The 15446-nt window shown below is 39.1% G+C and overlaps 1 protein-coding gene across 2 annotated transcripts in view; it reads right to left on the bottom strand.

Moving 5' to 3' along the window:
- Positions 1-1432: 1432 nt before the first annotated feature.
- The window catches only part of HIPK3 (homeodomain interacting protein kinase 3), a gene marked incomplete at both ends in the record, with an annotated part of 59752 nt that continues 45738 nt past the window's right edge, over positions 1433-15446 (bottom strand). The window contains 13 exons of one of the 2 annotated variants that reach the window (XM_079537207.1): positions 1433-1909; positions 3419-3546; positions 3818-4053; positions 5316-5456; positions 6311-6607; positions 7406-7567; positions 7670-7794; positions 7948-8069; positions 10959-11082; positions 11376-11535; positions 12341-12525; positions 12803-12889; positions 14508-14627. In XM_079537207.1, coding sequence (XP_079393333.1) covers positions 1433-1909; positions 3419-3546; positions 3818-4053; positions 5316-5456; positions 6311-6607; positions 7406-7567; positions 7670-7794; positions 7948-8069; positions 10959-11082; positions 11376-11535; positions 12341-12525; positions 12803-12889; positions 14508-14627 — 2364 coding nt within the window. Of the gene's footprint in view, positions 1910-3418; positions 3547-3817; positions 4054-5315; positions 5457-6310; positions 6670-7401; positions 7568-7669; positions 7795-7947; positions 8070-10958; positions 11083-11375; positions 11536-12340; positions 12526-12802; positions 12890-14507; positions 14628-15446 lie in introns of both variants that reach the window. The other variant, XM_079537208.1, reaches the window with a different exon arrangement.

Genomic DNA, 15446 nt, shown 5'->3' with positions numbered 1-15446 from the left:
CCCATAAGCTAAAACACAGCCTCAGTTTAATACCTTCTTTAAAACCCATCTCTACACTACAGTATACTTGAGGTCTATGAAAAAGTAGCTACCTTTTATAGGAAATGGATGATTAAGTCTTTGGTGCTGCAAAAGCAACTTCATTTGAACAGAATGAGAAACGGAAAGAGACACCTCCTAAGGAAAAGCAAAATGCCAGAAGCATGTAACTGACGTCCCTGACGGAATGTATTAAATAAGCAAACACCCGCAACAGGCTGAAACAAATACTAGGATGTAAAAAGGCTAAAATCTCTCCCATGCATAAATGAAAGATTGCACACAAAGAACTCACATCTCTTCAAGCTTCAATAGTAAATATTCTGCTACTAGTTACTGAATACTGCACGGTTCGCTCAAGCTAAGATGAAACCACATCATGAGTCGACGAGCACTTGGCCTTTCTCTCATCACCTGGTCAGTCACGCCTACCGCACCTCCAACATTTGATTATACCCAAGAGACAAACACTTTTAAAACAGACTACTCAGATTGTACTGCAGTTCCACTGAACAGCATGGAACACTGTGCTGTGTGTCACAACTCAAGAGCTACTGAATCAACTTTTCTTAAGCGCTACTAAAATCTTTTCTTGAAGCTAGATCATTCTGGGAAAAAAAGACAGCCAAGTTCAGCTACAGCAAAACACGCTGCCTTCTCGATAAGGAAAAAACACCAAATACTAAAATCATACCACACAAAACCCAAAATGAGCAATACGCTATCAAAAAATCAGCAGATCTGAATTTTTAAGTGCTGCAGTCCTCAACATTGATATATAAGTAATAACATTAACAACCTCAAATATTTAAGGCACTATGTGTGGGAACAGTTTACAATGCAGCTGAGATTATTAGGACAACGACATTTAAGAGCAATGTTTAGGCTTCTCTGCCCATGCAAAAGACACATGCAATGTGAAGAACAACAGCCCAACTCTTAGATAAGTGACTCAACATTTAAACACCAAGGTACGTAATACAAACAAGTTACTTCTACGCTGTACTGCTGACATATGTGCATCTGTTGCTCTAATTCTGTACACTGAATGGCTTCCAAATGTAGACGTGTCTTGCACTAGTTAGAAGGCAATTTTATAAAAAATAGCAGGAGCAAAACCAGATTTCTGCTCCTGTAAGTCACCTGTCTAAAGTTACTATATAAGAAGATAACATGACCAAAGACAAGTTATACCAAATGTGCAAAACACATTAAAAGTGAGTTTGTTTTTTTTTTTTTAAAGCTCAGAGTTGTTTAAATTGCACCCAAGTCTACATGATTCAAAAAAATAATTTTCCTGTTGTGCCATGGCTAATATTTAATAAATACCATGTTTCTTCTCAAGTCAAACTTCCGTGTCATTGAGCTTCCTCAATATACTCTACTTGAGTTCTCACATAAATGGGTACTGGCTGAGTTTTGTTGGACTCAATGGAAATCCTGCGTAAGCAGGCGATGCTGCAATGTACGAATGCGGTGGAAAGATCGGTTTGTACTGAGTCTGATGAATGGTTGGGGAAGGTAAGAGACGGGGATTTATGCCAACTGGAACTTGGTGAACTATACCACTGGGGTGAGATATGCTGTACGTTGGGTGTTGCAGTAAGGGCCTCGAGGTACATGGCGAAGCGAGGAGGTGGGCAACGGGAGCAGCAGTACTGAGGGGTGCCGACGATGGGTACGGAAGGATAGCAGGCTGTCCTCCCAGGTGGGCGCTTCCAGAGAGATGTGCGTGCACGGCGGTGGGGTTTGGGCTTCCTTGTGGAAGGGAGAAAGCGTGAGTGGCGACGCTCGCTGGGATGTAGGCCTGCTGCCTTCGAGGAGCGTAGTTCCCATTCCATTCCTGCGGCGCAGATCCGAAGTGCTGCACCTGTCCGTACACAGAAAGGGACAGGTCTTAATACTTGTGAGTTTAAAGACGGTTTGAAAAATGGAATAATGCACTAAAACTAATCAACTCAAAATCGAGAGAAACAGAGACAGGAAAAATTAAATGCTTAAACAAAAAAAAACATATTAGCTATTTAGATAGTAGCACAGACAGGAAATCTGACAGTAAGAGATGATAAACAGAACACAAGTTATTTTAATGCTCTTGCAAAAAAAAAAAAAAAAAAAAGATAATATGCCATGCTGGGCTGTTTTAACAGAAATACCATGTATCACATGAGCAAGGTGCTTATCCCACTCTACTCAGCACTGGCTTGGCATCAATTGGAAGTGCTGCATTCAGTTTGGGCACCATAATGAGGCACAAAGAGGACAAATAGGAGAGAAATTTTAGAGGAGAGCAGGAAAAATAATAAACGGATTGAAAATTTCTGAGACAACTAGGCAAACAGAACTCTAAGGCTATGATCACAGGAAGATGTGGCAGTCATTTACAATTATAAAGACAAAGACTAAAAATCAATTACTCCCATTAAGTGACACGGACTTTAAACTACATAGGGCATCTACCAAAGAAGGAAGGCTCAGCATAAATTTTTGTAATGAACATAATATCCTACAGTTTCTGCTAGGAGCTTGAGTAGCTGCAGCCACTGAAGAGATTAAAAATTAATACTGTGCTGATCACATTAAGGTTTGCTTAGAATTAATTAAATCAATCCTTCTGCATAATCACGAGGAAGGGAAGATAGCGCCGCCACCCAAATGTTTCTTTCAATCTAAACTATTCAAGTCATTATTGGTAAATCCTCTTATCTACATGTAGCATACTTGCATTTAATATTTGACTTACAATTTAACATTCCTTTACTCTGCAAGACGTACGCACACACATGCTGTTCCTATATTAAATGTAGATATCCAGGTATCTTACTAAAAGCTCAAGTGCAGCTACAGCTCAAAATTAATTAATTAAAAGAGCTTCAACTTAAGGCTATAGGTCAACTTCAGCTCTCAGTCACAACAGACATTTAATACGACACTAGGTAATGACAAAAATAGCTTTTAAATCAGCCTTGGTATCTTCCGACACTGGACAGAACTACGATCACAAGACAATTCCCACTGGCTTCACTATCTGACTGCAACGGCAAGGCAGAGCTGGCACTGCTAAGCTCTGCCTCTGTGTACTGCAACTACAGGTACTTTCATGCACACTACTAAGAGAACAAGACTGAAAGGCAGCTCCAGTTCCTAACTGCATACTATAAGCATTTGAGCATTCAGACGTAGAAAATAAATACGCCAATGTTTTTCACTGTCTTGTGCTTATGACTTGTAAGCTGAAAGCCATTTCAAGATTCGAACAGCTCTGCGGTCGAGTCGTTGAAAATCAGAGGTTGCTATTTATTCCAACTGAAAGTGCAGGCAGTCAGTGTGTTTGGGAACAAAAAAGTTGTTCTTCTGTGATATAAGCAAGTGCACATACCTGGCTGAAGTTTAAATGTTGCTGATGGAATGCTGATGCCAGTTTTTGCTGACGGTTTCCCACAGCAGAAGACTGGGTTTTTCTTCCCAGGACAGACCGACCGTTTTTCAATGGCTGACAAGTAGCATCTTCCAAGATACAAATTGAACAATGTTATGCTTTTGTTGTCTTTACTCTCTTCTAACAATTCAAAGACAAAATTTCTTTTGCTTCAGCATACAGAGGGAAATAATAAAACGATACATTAATTCAAGGCTTAAAACCCCACAGTTCAAAAGTGTTTACTGCAGATCAGCGGACACAAGAGTAAATCTACCTAAGTATGGCTACTGAATAAATTATTCACATTCCATTTTTTTCTACTGATACAGAAAGGAAAAACCACCTTAACTCACTCACCTGTGTTCACCATCTGTTCATCAAGACGTAATCTGCTTTCAAGGCTCATTGGTGGCACCACCACTGTGCAAACAGCTGGTTTGGTTTCAGAATTAACTGATGCTCTTGCTTCCTTGTTTTTGTTGGCATTAGCTACAAAGCCATCTTCGACAAACGGGCTGTCGTGCCCTGAAGAGTCTGAAGTTGGGGAACCATCCACTGTATCACATCCACTTTCCTGTTCATCATCTGACATACTACCAGAAAATAAACGTAATGCATTAAAACAAATACACATTCATAATACAGACACATTTTTTAAAGTAACACAACATTTATATAAATGAAATGACTTAAAAGTGAATGTTACATTTCAGTTACACAAGTACGGGCGCTCAAGATGGCAGCTGAATATTTAAGACTCACTCCATCCACAAATTTAATGGTTCAGAGAAAGGCTATAACTTCTACATAAAGATGTAGATGTGCATCTTTCACTTACTTTTCTGAATTGTTTTTGTTTTTTTGTTTGTTTGTTTGTTTTTAAGGTAAGCTTGAACTTACAATTCACCTGACATTTGTATTTTTTTAGGCCAAGTAAAAGGTTGAAGGTTATTTCTTCACAGAAGCTTCCAGTAGCTATTCTGGTATTTGTGCAATGCTGATCAGGTGGCACACACTCATTTGTTCAAAAACTGCTTCTATGAGAGCAGCTGGAAGGGGCAAGAGGTGGAGCCCAGGAACCAGCTTTTGCTAACAGTTACTGAAGTGTTTGTATTGGTAAATGTGCGAAGACAGTAAGAGCTGTCAAAGGCGTGATCACAGTCAAATCAGTGGTACCAGAACCACATGCCCTACTCTTCTAACAGCATTGTAATACACAATCTGAGAAATTACAATCAAGTATTACCAGAAAATATGGTCCTCAACTGGGGCTATGCCAGGCATGAATTAAATGGCCAGCAAGAGCCAGGAGCATGCATTGTGTCACACAGACTGTGCTTTAGTATCAAGCTCCCTGGTACTGTACCAAGAATGCAATAAATTAGTTCAGAGTTACAGTGCAAATTTTTCTAAAACCAAATTTTGAATAGTATGCAAAAATGAAGGCTTACACTGGATATGAAGCAGCTCATAGGAACAACGTTCATATAAGTAAAGCTTCAGCTTGGTAGCAGAAAAAGGCATCAGTGTCATTACAGCTTACATGATGAGAACAGGAGAGGAAAAGTTCAAGATATCCTGGTTACAACTACAAACCTATAACATCCTACTTTGCTTTACTTAATTTTGTCAGCTTGAAAGGTTCTCGTTCTAAAGGAAGTTGGAAATGATATTTGTGTGTTTTCTCCGCAACCTCCATTCATCGGGTATTCTGAAAACTTCCAATGAAGCAAGGATAACGGAAAATCCTGTGCTGTGCAACTGCAGGACACCACCACTTTTTTCTTTTTTTAATAAACTGAGTCTACTGAGTCTGCAGGATCTGTCTTCTTACTGAAAAGACTGCAACTTTTACCTGTTGGATCTCTTGCAAGGAGATGGACTGGACTGTCCCGAGGAGCTCGTGCTCAGAGTGCTATCAGGACTGCTTAGAGAACAGACACGGTCAATATTCAGAGTATTTTGGCAGGCTTCACAGTCAAGGCTACCTTTGCACCTAGCAACAGAAAAGAAAGCAAACAAACACACAGTCACTCATTTGTTCTTCCTATATGCCACTGTCCTAGCAGTTATTATGGAATAGAATTAGCTTAAACATTAGAAAAGGTCTCCCAAATAATCTAAATGAATATCCAATTTGTTGTTTTTGTTGTTTTTTTTTTTTTAGAACATCCAAATCAGACTTTAAACTTCTTCAAAGTTCCTTTGGAAATTCCAGACTAATCGTGCATTTTTTGAAATCTACTAAATTACACTGATTCGTTACAAACAAGTACGTATAGTTTGTACTATAAGTGAGGTTCCTCCTGTCCAAAATTGGTAACAAGAGAAAATAAATTCAAACAAGCATTAAACTCTCAGGTCCTTATTTAAAACAAAATCTTTCTTCTACAGCTCTGTAAAGAAAAATCCTCTGGGAGACCATGCTCAGTCCCTGTTTTGTACTCAAGGGCACACCTCTTCAAACTGCGTAAGTGGTTTTTGACCCTTATCTGTGTGATGTTACCCACAAGATGCTACTGTAGAACACTAACATCAGTCATACAAAGCCAGAAGATTAATCTTCAATACAGATACAAGGTATGGCAGTACTGAAGAAAAAAGCTGAACTTGAAAGTACTCTATTTTGAAAAAGCCTGTTACCAAAGAACAGTAAGCCTGTTTCCTTGTTAAATGACTTACAAAGATTAACAAGAAAGAATTTTTGAAGAGTTTTTTGCTTTCAAACAACATGCTGCTACAGAGCTGACTTTCCAGTGCAACTTGATTGAAGCGCACCGTCTCTCTTCTGTTTGCATTAAAGCAGCTACGTGCAAGCAGGACTTCATAAAAGTAAAGACCGATTCTTACTCTCTCAGAGAACGTGTTTGACCTAAGTCATCGTCATCGGTGTCGCTGCTGATGGTGATCACACTGACTGCAGGGCTGGGGGAGCCTGCAATGAAGATAGCCTGTCGCTGCTTGTTGGAAAGAGATGAATCAGGTTCCAGCCTGACCGCTGCCTCGCAGCAGTTGCTCTCCTGTCCATCTGAGTTATGATTGTCCTGTGCTTCTATACAGCTTATTCTCTTTACAGCCTTCAGGTTAATTATCTTTGGAGACATAAAGGCTGAATTTTGGATATTGGTATTTTGCAACGCGTTGCTCCTGTGAAGAAAATACACCGTTTGACATTTACTGAATTTCTGCCAACGGATCTCAAAACTGTACTACTAAAAATTAAAAAAAAAAAGTTGGCTAAAACACCAATTTTCAAAAAAAAGAAAACCACAAAACATTCATCATAGTGATGAATACTTGGCTTTATAATTTCAGACATCAATTAAAAAAAAAAGAATCAGAAACATGCTAACTAGAAGCTGCATCACAGCATCCAAAGCAAGATCTAAGAGTAAATTCTGCAACAAAATTGAAAATCCCATTCATTTACTTATCTATTTTTATTGGGAAAAAAGAGAAAACCCACACCTTCACAAATACTTTACATGGCAGTGAGATATTATTTTCTTCAGCAAGTAGCTGAAGTATTTTTGGCCACCAGTGAAAGAAAGACTGCTCTTAAGGTGATCGTAAGGCATACTGCAATCTTATTATCCAGTATCTCTTTATTTTTAGTTCTCTAAACCTTGCATTTCCTCATACATATAAGCTCAGGAATATCTCATCAGAGCTACCTCAGTACATTCTCATACCTTCCCAAAGGCGATAAAGACAACTTTGCTATCATAATAGGCAGGAATTTATCAACAGGAACCAAAATCTCTTGCTACTGCAAATATTTTTCCATCTAGTCTGTATTAACAAAAATAACACTGGATAATCAGAGCGGAAAGGACAAATTTTCCCCAAATTTCCCCCCCCCCTGCTAACAAACAAATAGGCACTTTCACAGCCCCTACCCATTGAAGACGTACTATCTTTGAATGTTAGAAAAATTCTACCAACCTGTTCTGACACAGTTTATTCCTCTTGGTAGCTGCAGGCTGAGGCCAGACAACATGTGCAATGCCCACGCTAATTGGCTGTGGGGCAGAAAAGGTTATTTGATGTGTTAAAAGAGGCTGCGGCATCACTGAGCTGTAATGAGTGCCCTGGGTAATCATCTTCCTAAGGAAAAATAAAAGGTTTTAAACCAAGTCATTTGTATTGCATCCATCAATCTTGCTAAACCAAAGCCAGTAGGGTATTGCACAAAATGTTTAGACTTACCCCCAGTCTCCAAGCCTCTGTGGGCCAGCCACAGGATCAGAAGCTAGAGATGTCGCAGGGGCTGCCACTGGTGCCACTTGCTGCCAAGCAGGAACCAGGATTTGCTGGGTGTGGTTTGACCATGTCTGCCACGAAGCAGAAATAACAGAGATGTAGCTTGTAGCTCAGCACAATACAGAACAGGGATTTACAGAGTGTTATCAAAACAGTTTTCATGAAAAAGTATTTGTTAACTAATAGTAACAACAAATCACATTTTTATTTTCAAGGAAACCAACCTGAGAAAGGATTCCTGCTCGAATCTGTAGTGGCTGAATTGCATGGGCCTGGGTCACCAAGGGAACGGCGTTGTCCACCCTCAGGGAGAAACTCGTGGGTTTACTATGGTTTGTTGTAATTCCTATCAGGAAGAAAAACACGTAGCCAGGCTTTAAGCAAAACGTCGGTCTTGAATAATTTCTGAGCAAAGCGCAAACATAAAGAATATCTCAGTAACATTTTGCTATTTTGTCTTGATGTGTTCACCATCTGATCCCATAACTCAGGCTTTCCAAGCCAAACACAATCAATGTAACACTTAAACGATTTTTGTGTCAGTACTCAGCTGCACAAATATTTTATCTCGTATTTCCAGAACTGCCAATACCTTTGAAAACAGACTGGTAGAAAGTGGAATGGCTTTGGCAGCAGGTTTCGCAAAGCTAAGCATCTTACTTATCACAAATTACATAAAACATATTTGCAAGGAAGCATTACACAAGTAAGCAAAACTGAATTTCAACCATTCCCATCAACTCCTGCATTTCTCACACACTCTTTCCAGCTAGATGAAACCCATTCCTCCCAGCTCTTGTAACAAACAAAGTCACATGTATATAACACTCCGATTTGTTACCATCTCTTTTGTGAAAAATAACGTGAAATTTTCTGTATTTTCTCCATACACCACCCAATATTTTCATAATTCAATAAAAATAATGCCAAGTGTAATACTGTTGGAATACTATCACAAGCATGTTACAGCAAAAAGATGCATCTTGTGCTGTATATAAAGCTCACTATTGCTAAGGGAGACTAACAGACATGTAGCAACATTACAATTAATGATGTTAATAAACTAAAAAGATTTTTTTGAAGGAGATAATGCAACAGAACAGCTATGCTTAAAGAAAGCAGTGGTTAGAAGAATATACTAATCTCATTTGCATCTTGTGACTTCACCAAAGCCTAAGCAGTGGGTGTTTGGAGGTAACTACTAAAGAACGATGAAATAAATCATAGAATACAGAATGCTCTGGGTTGCAAAGGAGCACAGTGCCCATCTGGTTCCAACCTCCTGCTGTGTGCAGGTCACCAACCAGCAGCTCAGGCTGCCCAGAGCCACATCCAGCCTGGCCTCAAATGCCTGCAGGGATGGGGCATCCACAGCCTCCTTGGGCAACCTGTTCCAGTGCCTCACCACCCTCTGGCTGAAAAACTTCCTCCTCATATCCAACCTAAACCTCCCCTGTCTCACTGTAAAACCATTCCCCCTTGTCCTATCGCTATCCACCCATGTAAACAGCCATTAGACTGCATGTGTTTTACAGCTGTAAAGACTATGTGTTTTCTTTTAGAATCTTTAAAGTGCAGGAAGAAGGAAAATCTTCAACTGAAGCAATACTATCATGTCATAAAACAACACTAAGTTATCGTCATGCTATCAAAGGCTTTGAATTTTGCAATGCTGTTGACTAATTTCTTTTCCACACAGCCACCCACAACAGTAACATCTTAACTCTGCCAGGAGTAGCAAGACCTAGCACTTAAGATATTTGACAGAGTAGCCAAGCAGAGAAAAATCTGAAGAGGTGCCAGACCCCATTAATATCCCTTTCCCTCTGTACCAGCAACTCAGCTTGTCACTTACGTGATGAAACCAATAAATTCCCTTTATTCAAGCTGTATCAGAACTTCAGCTTGGACATTTATCATCATACTAAAAATACACACGTAACATTACTGAGAAAGTCTGTTGTTTCTGTCTTTATCTAAAGAGAGAAAGACTTCCTGGGTTCTAAGTTTAGGTAAAAAGCAAGGAGAAGTTAGAAAACCATATTAAGAAAAACCTTACATCAAATGTATCATTTCAAGATCTGATCTCTATAGCAAAGTTGAACATTATCAAGATAGCCAAATCACATTTTTGGGCATGGAAGCCTATAAGCAAACTCAGTTAATAAGCAAACAATATAAACTACTTTTCCCTCTCCATAAATGACTGTTCCTAGGATAAGAAAGCTGCTTTCCATCAGCTCCTCTCTCATCAGCCAACTATAACCAGAAATAAGCCCACAATCTTCGACTGAAGTTTTCAAGACTCCTAAGCAATAAGACAACTGCTTGCATCATGCAAATACATTTGCTTGGGAAACAGAGGTCATCTACACCGCCATGTACCTTCCCCGAGATGCAGATCTTTATCTGGTCATTTTCTACCTTTCAGAAACGCTTCTCTACAAGCTCTTCCAGTCTTCCAGCTGTTTCTGACAATTAAGCCCTCAGCCAATTATTTCTTTACATACAGAAAAACGTATGCTCAAGTCAATTTTACCCTTGTAGTAAAGGAAGAGTTCAGTCAAGCATCGTTACTTCCTCACAAGGACAAAACAATCAAAGCTCTCAAAGATTCAGTTGCAAGTTTTTTAACCAGCAGAATATTGCAACTGTTCTATATAGTTGTTCTGATTGGTGTTAATCATAGGACAGCATACCTGATACCATTTACATGATTTACATATCCTTAAATAAAGCCCCAAGATTCTAAATGTTTTGTTCAACATTCTGCTAATCATCCAGATCGATGTAGGACAAGAAGAGTTATAGTTTCTTACCCTTGTCCCTAGGATATCCTATATCCCTAGGGATACAGGGATAACTATACCCAAGGGATATAGTTGCAGCAACATTGATACTCTCCTCATCTTTCTTGTTTCTTCTCAAGTTTTGTTTTAGAACATTCTCCTTCACTGCTTTAGGATTCCACATCTTGTGTCTCTATTTTATTCAGATATATGTATGGGCATATATGTATGTAAATGCAACAGGGGAGAGAAGGAGAGGGAAAGGAAGAGTGAGAAGGTGCAAAGTATCTGATTCTGACTCTTATACTATTTTTTTCTTTTTTTTTTTTAAACAGAATTAATTCCTTCAATGCATAACTTAAGTAGATATAGTGGAAAACCCAAGTACTGCTATAGGAGACAGCACCACACGTATTTCAGGAGCTAACAGTTACAGCTAAACATACCTTGAAGAGTCGGAGGGCATATAATCAGTGTCTGCTGGAAAATGTCACTGCAACCAAACTGAGCAGTTCCTGCCTGCAGTGGTATTCCTTGGTGCAAAACCGAGTGGGCAGATGCAGTTAAAGCCTGAGGGAGCAGGTTAAACACAGGCACCATTATAACCGTGAACATGTCCCACTAGCTGGTACAATAAAATGCTGAAGTAATTTTATGAAAATGGAAATTTCAAATCCATTTGACAGGAAGCATTTCCATCTCGCCACGGGAGGGCACTGCAATACAACAGTGCTCTACTACAGCAATTCCAGCTTGTTGCAATTTGGAAACGTATGGGACTCTAAATCAAGTTTGTTTGGTTTCTTAAACAAACACACACAACACACACTCAAAGCATAAAACAGAATAAAAAATGTTTTTACCTGGCTTCTTAATGGGCAAATTTTGGTGAAGCTTGCAGTCAGATTAGCTGCACTGCCTGAGGCAACTGGTCTCATAAGCGATGTTTTATTGCGGTTGCTTAGGTCATACAAATTTGATCTGCACTTGCAAACATCCATGATGTGAAAACAGGACTTTACTCTGTTACAGACAGAAAAAATGTGGGTTGCTTTAAGTAGAATTGTGTGCAACTTAAATGTACGTAACAAACCCAAAGAACAAGAAAAAAAAGCTCAAAGCCCCCAGCTGCCAGTTTCACAGAGCGGCATCATGCACAGAAGCAGTAGCATCACAGAAGCTGTGCTGTTACTTTGTCCAAGTCAAGACTTCTTAAGGTATGTTTTTAAACTAAAGTTAAAAAAACAAAAAACAAAAAACAATAATAATTAAAAAAACTGGCAAGTTCCTGCTCCTTGCACCTAACACTGTTCTAACACTAACAGCTGGATATAAGCAAGATAACAACTCAAAGGGATGGAAAGTTTTTTCCTTCCCTGAAATGCTGGCATTTCTGGAAATGTACACTGAAAGATCTAGCTCCAGAAGTGCAAAAAAGTCTCAATATATTCCATGTCAGCCACTGTACAAAAGAAAGCACCAAGTGCATTTCAAAAAGAAGTGCCTACCTTAGTGCTCAACGACTGACAAGAACTGTCTCATCAGACTTCTAAGAATCAAGCCCCAAATTTCTGCAGTATTGGATTTTTTTAATCCAGACATATGAAAGATAATTTTAAATTCCATAGGTTTAATGTTGCTTTTCAGAAAATAAAAAGTCATTGAAACACTTTCTTTGACCTAGTGGACATATCTAACACTGCAAGCACTTGAAATAATTCCCTAAGATGTTACAGGAACAACTGAAGATTTTTTGCTCTGATAGCAGATGAAACAGTATCACACATATGAATTGCTACAACGGAGACATAAGACCTGTGGTACATACTGGTTGCTATGAGGAAAATCGAGGAGGTGCTTCATGGTAACAAAAGAATGGTTCAGCGTCTCAGCCGGAGTGATTCTTAAATCAGCATCGATCAGCAACATTTTCTTCAACAGACTGACAAATTCCCTCCTGTCTGCCTTCTCTGCCAACAGGTCACTTCCTTCCAAATCCATCACCATGTTCACCTGGCGTTGAACAAAACAGGCAGACACAAGACATCCACGTTGGTCTGATTCCTTCTGCTACTGGACAAGTACCACTGCTTAACACAGACAATGACAAAGGAACATCTTCCTAGAAAGACAAACTGCCACAGCTGGGTATTTTCCCCAGCACAACGTATGCAGACAAGGATGGATAAGATTGACACACAACGAAATAACAGTCTAAAAGTTCAGTTCAAAACAAAAAATAATTATTCCCATCCTCCATTTTGCAAAGGAAGGAGTCGTAAATACTCACATGCACTATATCATCCAAACTGCTGAAAATATACTTCCTGGCCTCTTTAGACTTCATACCTGTCTCTGCCTCATGCTCTTCCAAAGTCTCAAAAAAATAAAAAAAGAAGAGTTGAATTTAGACATCAGCAATAGAGAACAAACAAAACAAACCTAACGCCTCCAACTCCTGAGCACATTCAAACATTTACTGATGTTTACCTAAGAAGCCTGATCAACAAATAAAAAAAAAAAGAAATTCAATTACATATTTGAGTTTTTTATATGCTTAATTGCCGACTACTTACATTTTCTAAATTGAAATATGAAAGCACTGAATTTTACATCTAATTTAACACAGTACTGGATTACAGTAGGTTTGTGAACCACGCAGGAAGCATTAAAAGCCTAGCAAAAAGTCAGTTAATGGTGCTTGTATAAAAATGTGTATATATGCATACAAAATGTGTGTTATTATAAACCACAGGTTTTCTATTACTTCTATTGTACACATTTCCTTAAATTCAGACCTTTCATTCCAAACAGCATAACACCATATCACTGAAGGAAAAAAATAGCATGGGTCAGACTTTGTTCCATTTCATTTGCTTTGCCATGTTGTATGATGTAAGTTAGCACTGCAAGGAATTTTTTTTTTCCCCAAACATTCAGATTACAGGAAGTTTTCTGAAATTAACTTTGAAAACTCTGGGTAATGATTAGTGGTCCATACCAAAACTTCTTTCTTCCCCCAAGGCGGCGTGGAGTCTGATGGGAGAAATGGAACTTCCTAAAACTGAAGAGGGCTGTTTGCGTAAAGGACTCGTTTAGACTCTAACACAGACAAGCCAGATGTACACTGCCATCTCTCCATCAACAGTGTGAACTTATTTCTTTCCTAATGGAATAATCACAGCAGTGTAATGAGAGAATCCTGAAACAGGGTGACCCCAGCAGTATTCATTCCTCCAGGGCCAGCACCAGCCCCCAGCTACTCAGCCCACTGCACACTGTGGATTTGCCACTTTATGGGAAGTTATGCAATCTGGGCTTTTGAGCTTGTCAGCTGTTTGTTACTTCAGAGGCTTTATGTCAATAGTAACTGCTTCGTTACTCCTCAAGCTCTGTGTAAACTCTGGGAAACAGCAATGTGAAGCAATTCAATTTACCAAAAACAATCTTTGCATAGGGGGTTATAAGTGTTTATAGTCACGTAAAGTTGCTTAGAGAGAAGCAAGGTAGACAGACCATAAAAACAGACTTATTTTGTCTACTTTCATTGTACTGTAGCTTTTGGCCAGCAAAGACTGTCATAGTATGAAATCTCAAGCAAGTGAATCATGTTGTTTCTTAGCCTCCTTTCTCCTAGGATTTCTGATCCTGAAATCACTTCTGAAGAACTCAATAAAAGCAGTTTGGGCCTCAGAGACAAATTCTATGAAGTGAAGTGAAAATCTGTGACTAAGCAAGAGAAAAACCTCCAGAAATACAAGGTTTAATGTGAAGCCCAGGCTGCAGCCAGGCACACATGCCTTCTGGCCAGCCACTACTTAAGGGGTGTGAAGTGCTGGTTTTTAGGAATGAGGTGGGGAAGGGGAAAAAATGGAAGAGATACAGAGTGGGGAAAAAAAAAATCTATCACTGGAGATGTGGAAGGCAGCTAATGCTATTGTAGTAAATCTTGGCCTTTTTGGTTTCTCTGCTTTCTATTGTATTACACTGATTACCTTTAATCTCCAACTAGAATATGGTGTGTCTGCTTCTCTACAGAAAAATCTTGCAGTTTTCGTCCCCATGCTTAGCAACTGTTCTCCTGGCAAACCTTGAGTCTGAGAAATGTAACGAATCTGAGGAAGAAAAAGGAAACACAGCAAAGAGTTTAGCTCTGATTTTTGAAATACGAACCACACAAGTTAAACATTTATTTCACTTAAAGAAAAACAATGACAAAAAAACTTGGACTTTAACAGCTACATCTTACACAGGAGAAAAAAATAAAACTGAATGCTTGATACTGTTTCTTCACTCTTTCAGAGGCAGCTATACAGAAACAAACCACTGAAGTGACCTATATAAGCAAGCTTTTCAAGTTCAGTCACAGATATGAGGACCTGAGGAGAACGGCTGTCATCCTCAACCCACCCTAAAAATATCATGCATTAATTCTAAATATGAAAACTGGCACTAGACTATAGAATGTGTATAGAATTTTGTATACCGATTTTTGATATTTTTTTTTTTTGCATACTCTCATTATACAGCTCTACAAAATCCTTCACATTTCTGTCACATTATCACTTTGTACATCTGATACACGTACATTTCAAGTAAAGGTTTCACTCAAAAAGCAAGAGCACGTACAGTCTCCAGACAGCCAGAGATGCTCTGCTAATCTCAGAAAATGACTACTGAATGCAATAGGAATGGAGCAGCTTTGTCTCAAAGACAGGTGCTTTTGTTCACTGAAATGACTATCACTCATTTATTTTTGAAGAGAATTGGGCACTGTCCCATACCACATGCCTGCATGGAGGTGCAGTCAGTGTAAGGCTGACCTTGGAAAAAGTGGAGCAGCTGGGGAGTCCCAGAGAACGGAAGAAGGGGAAATCAGAAGGACAAAGCAAGAAAATACCAGAAGAGGAGTTTGATGGTCAATACAGGACTTT

This window comes from Tetrao urogallus (assembly GCF_951394365.1).
Source record: "Tetrao urogallus genome assembly, chromosome: 6".
In the NCBI taxonomy this organism is placed as follows: domain Eukaryota; kingdom Metazoa; phylum Chordata; class Aves; order Galliformes; family Phasianidae; genus Tetrao; species Tetrao urogallus.
Note: the sequence above shows the minus strand (reverse complement) of the source record. Positions and strands in the feature narration are given on the sequence as shown.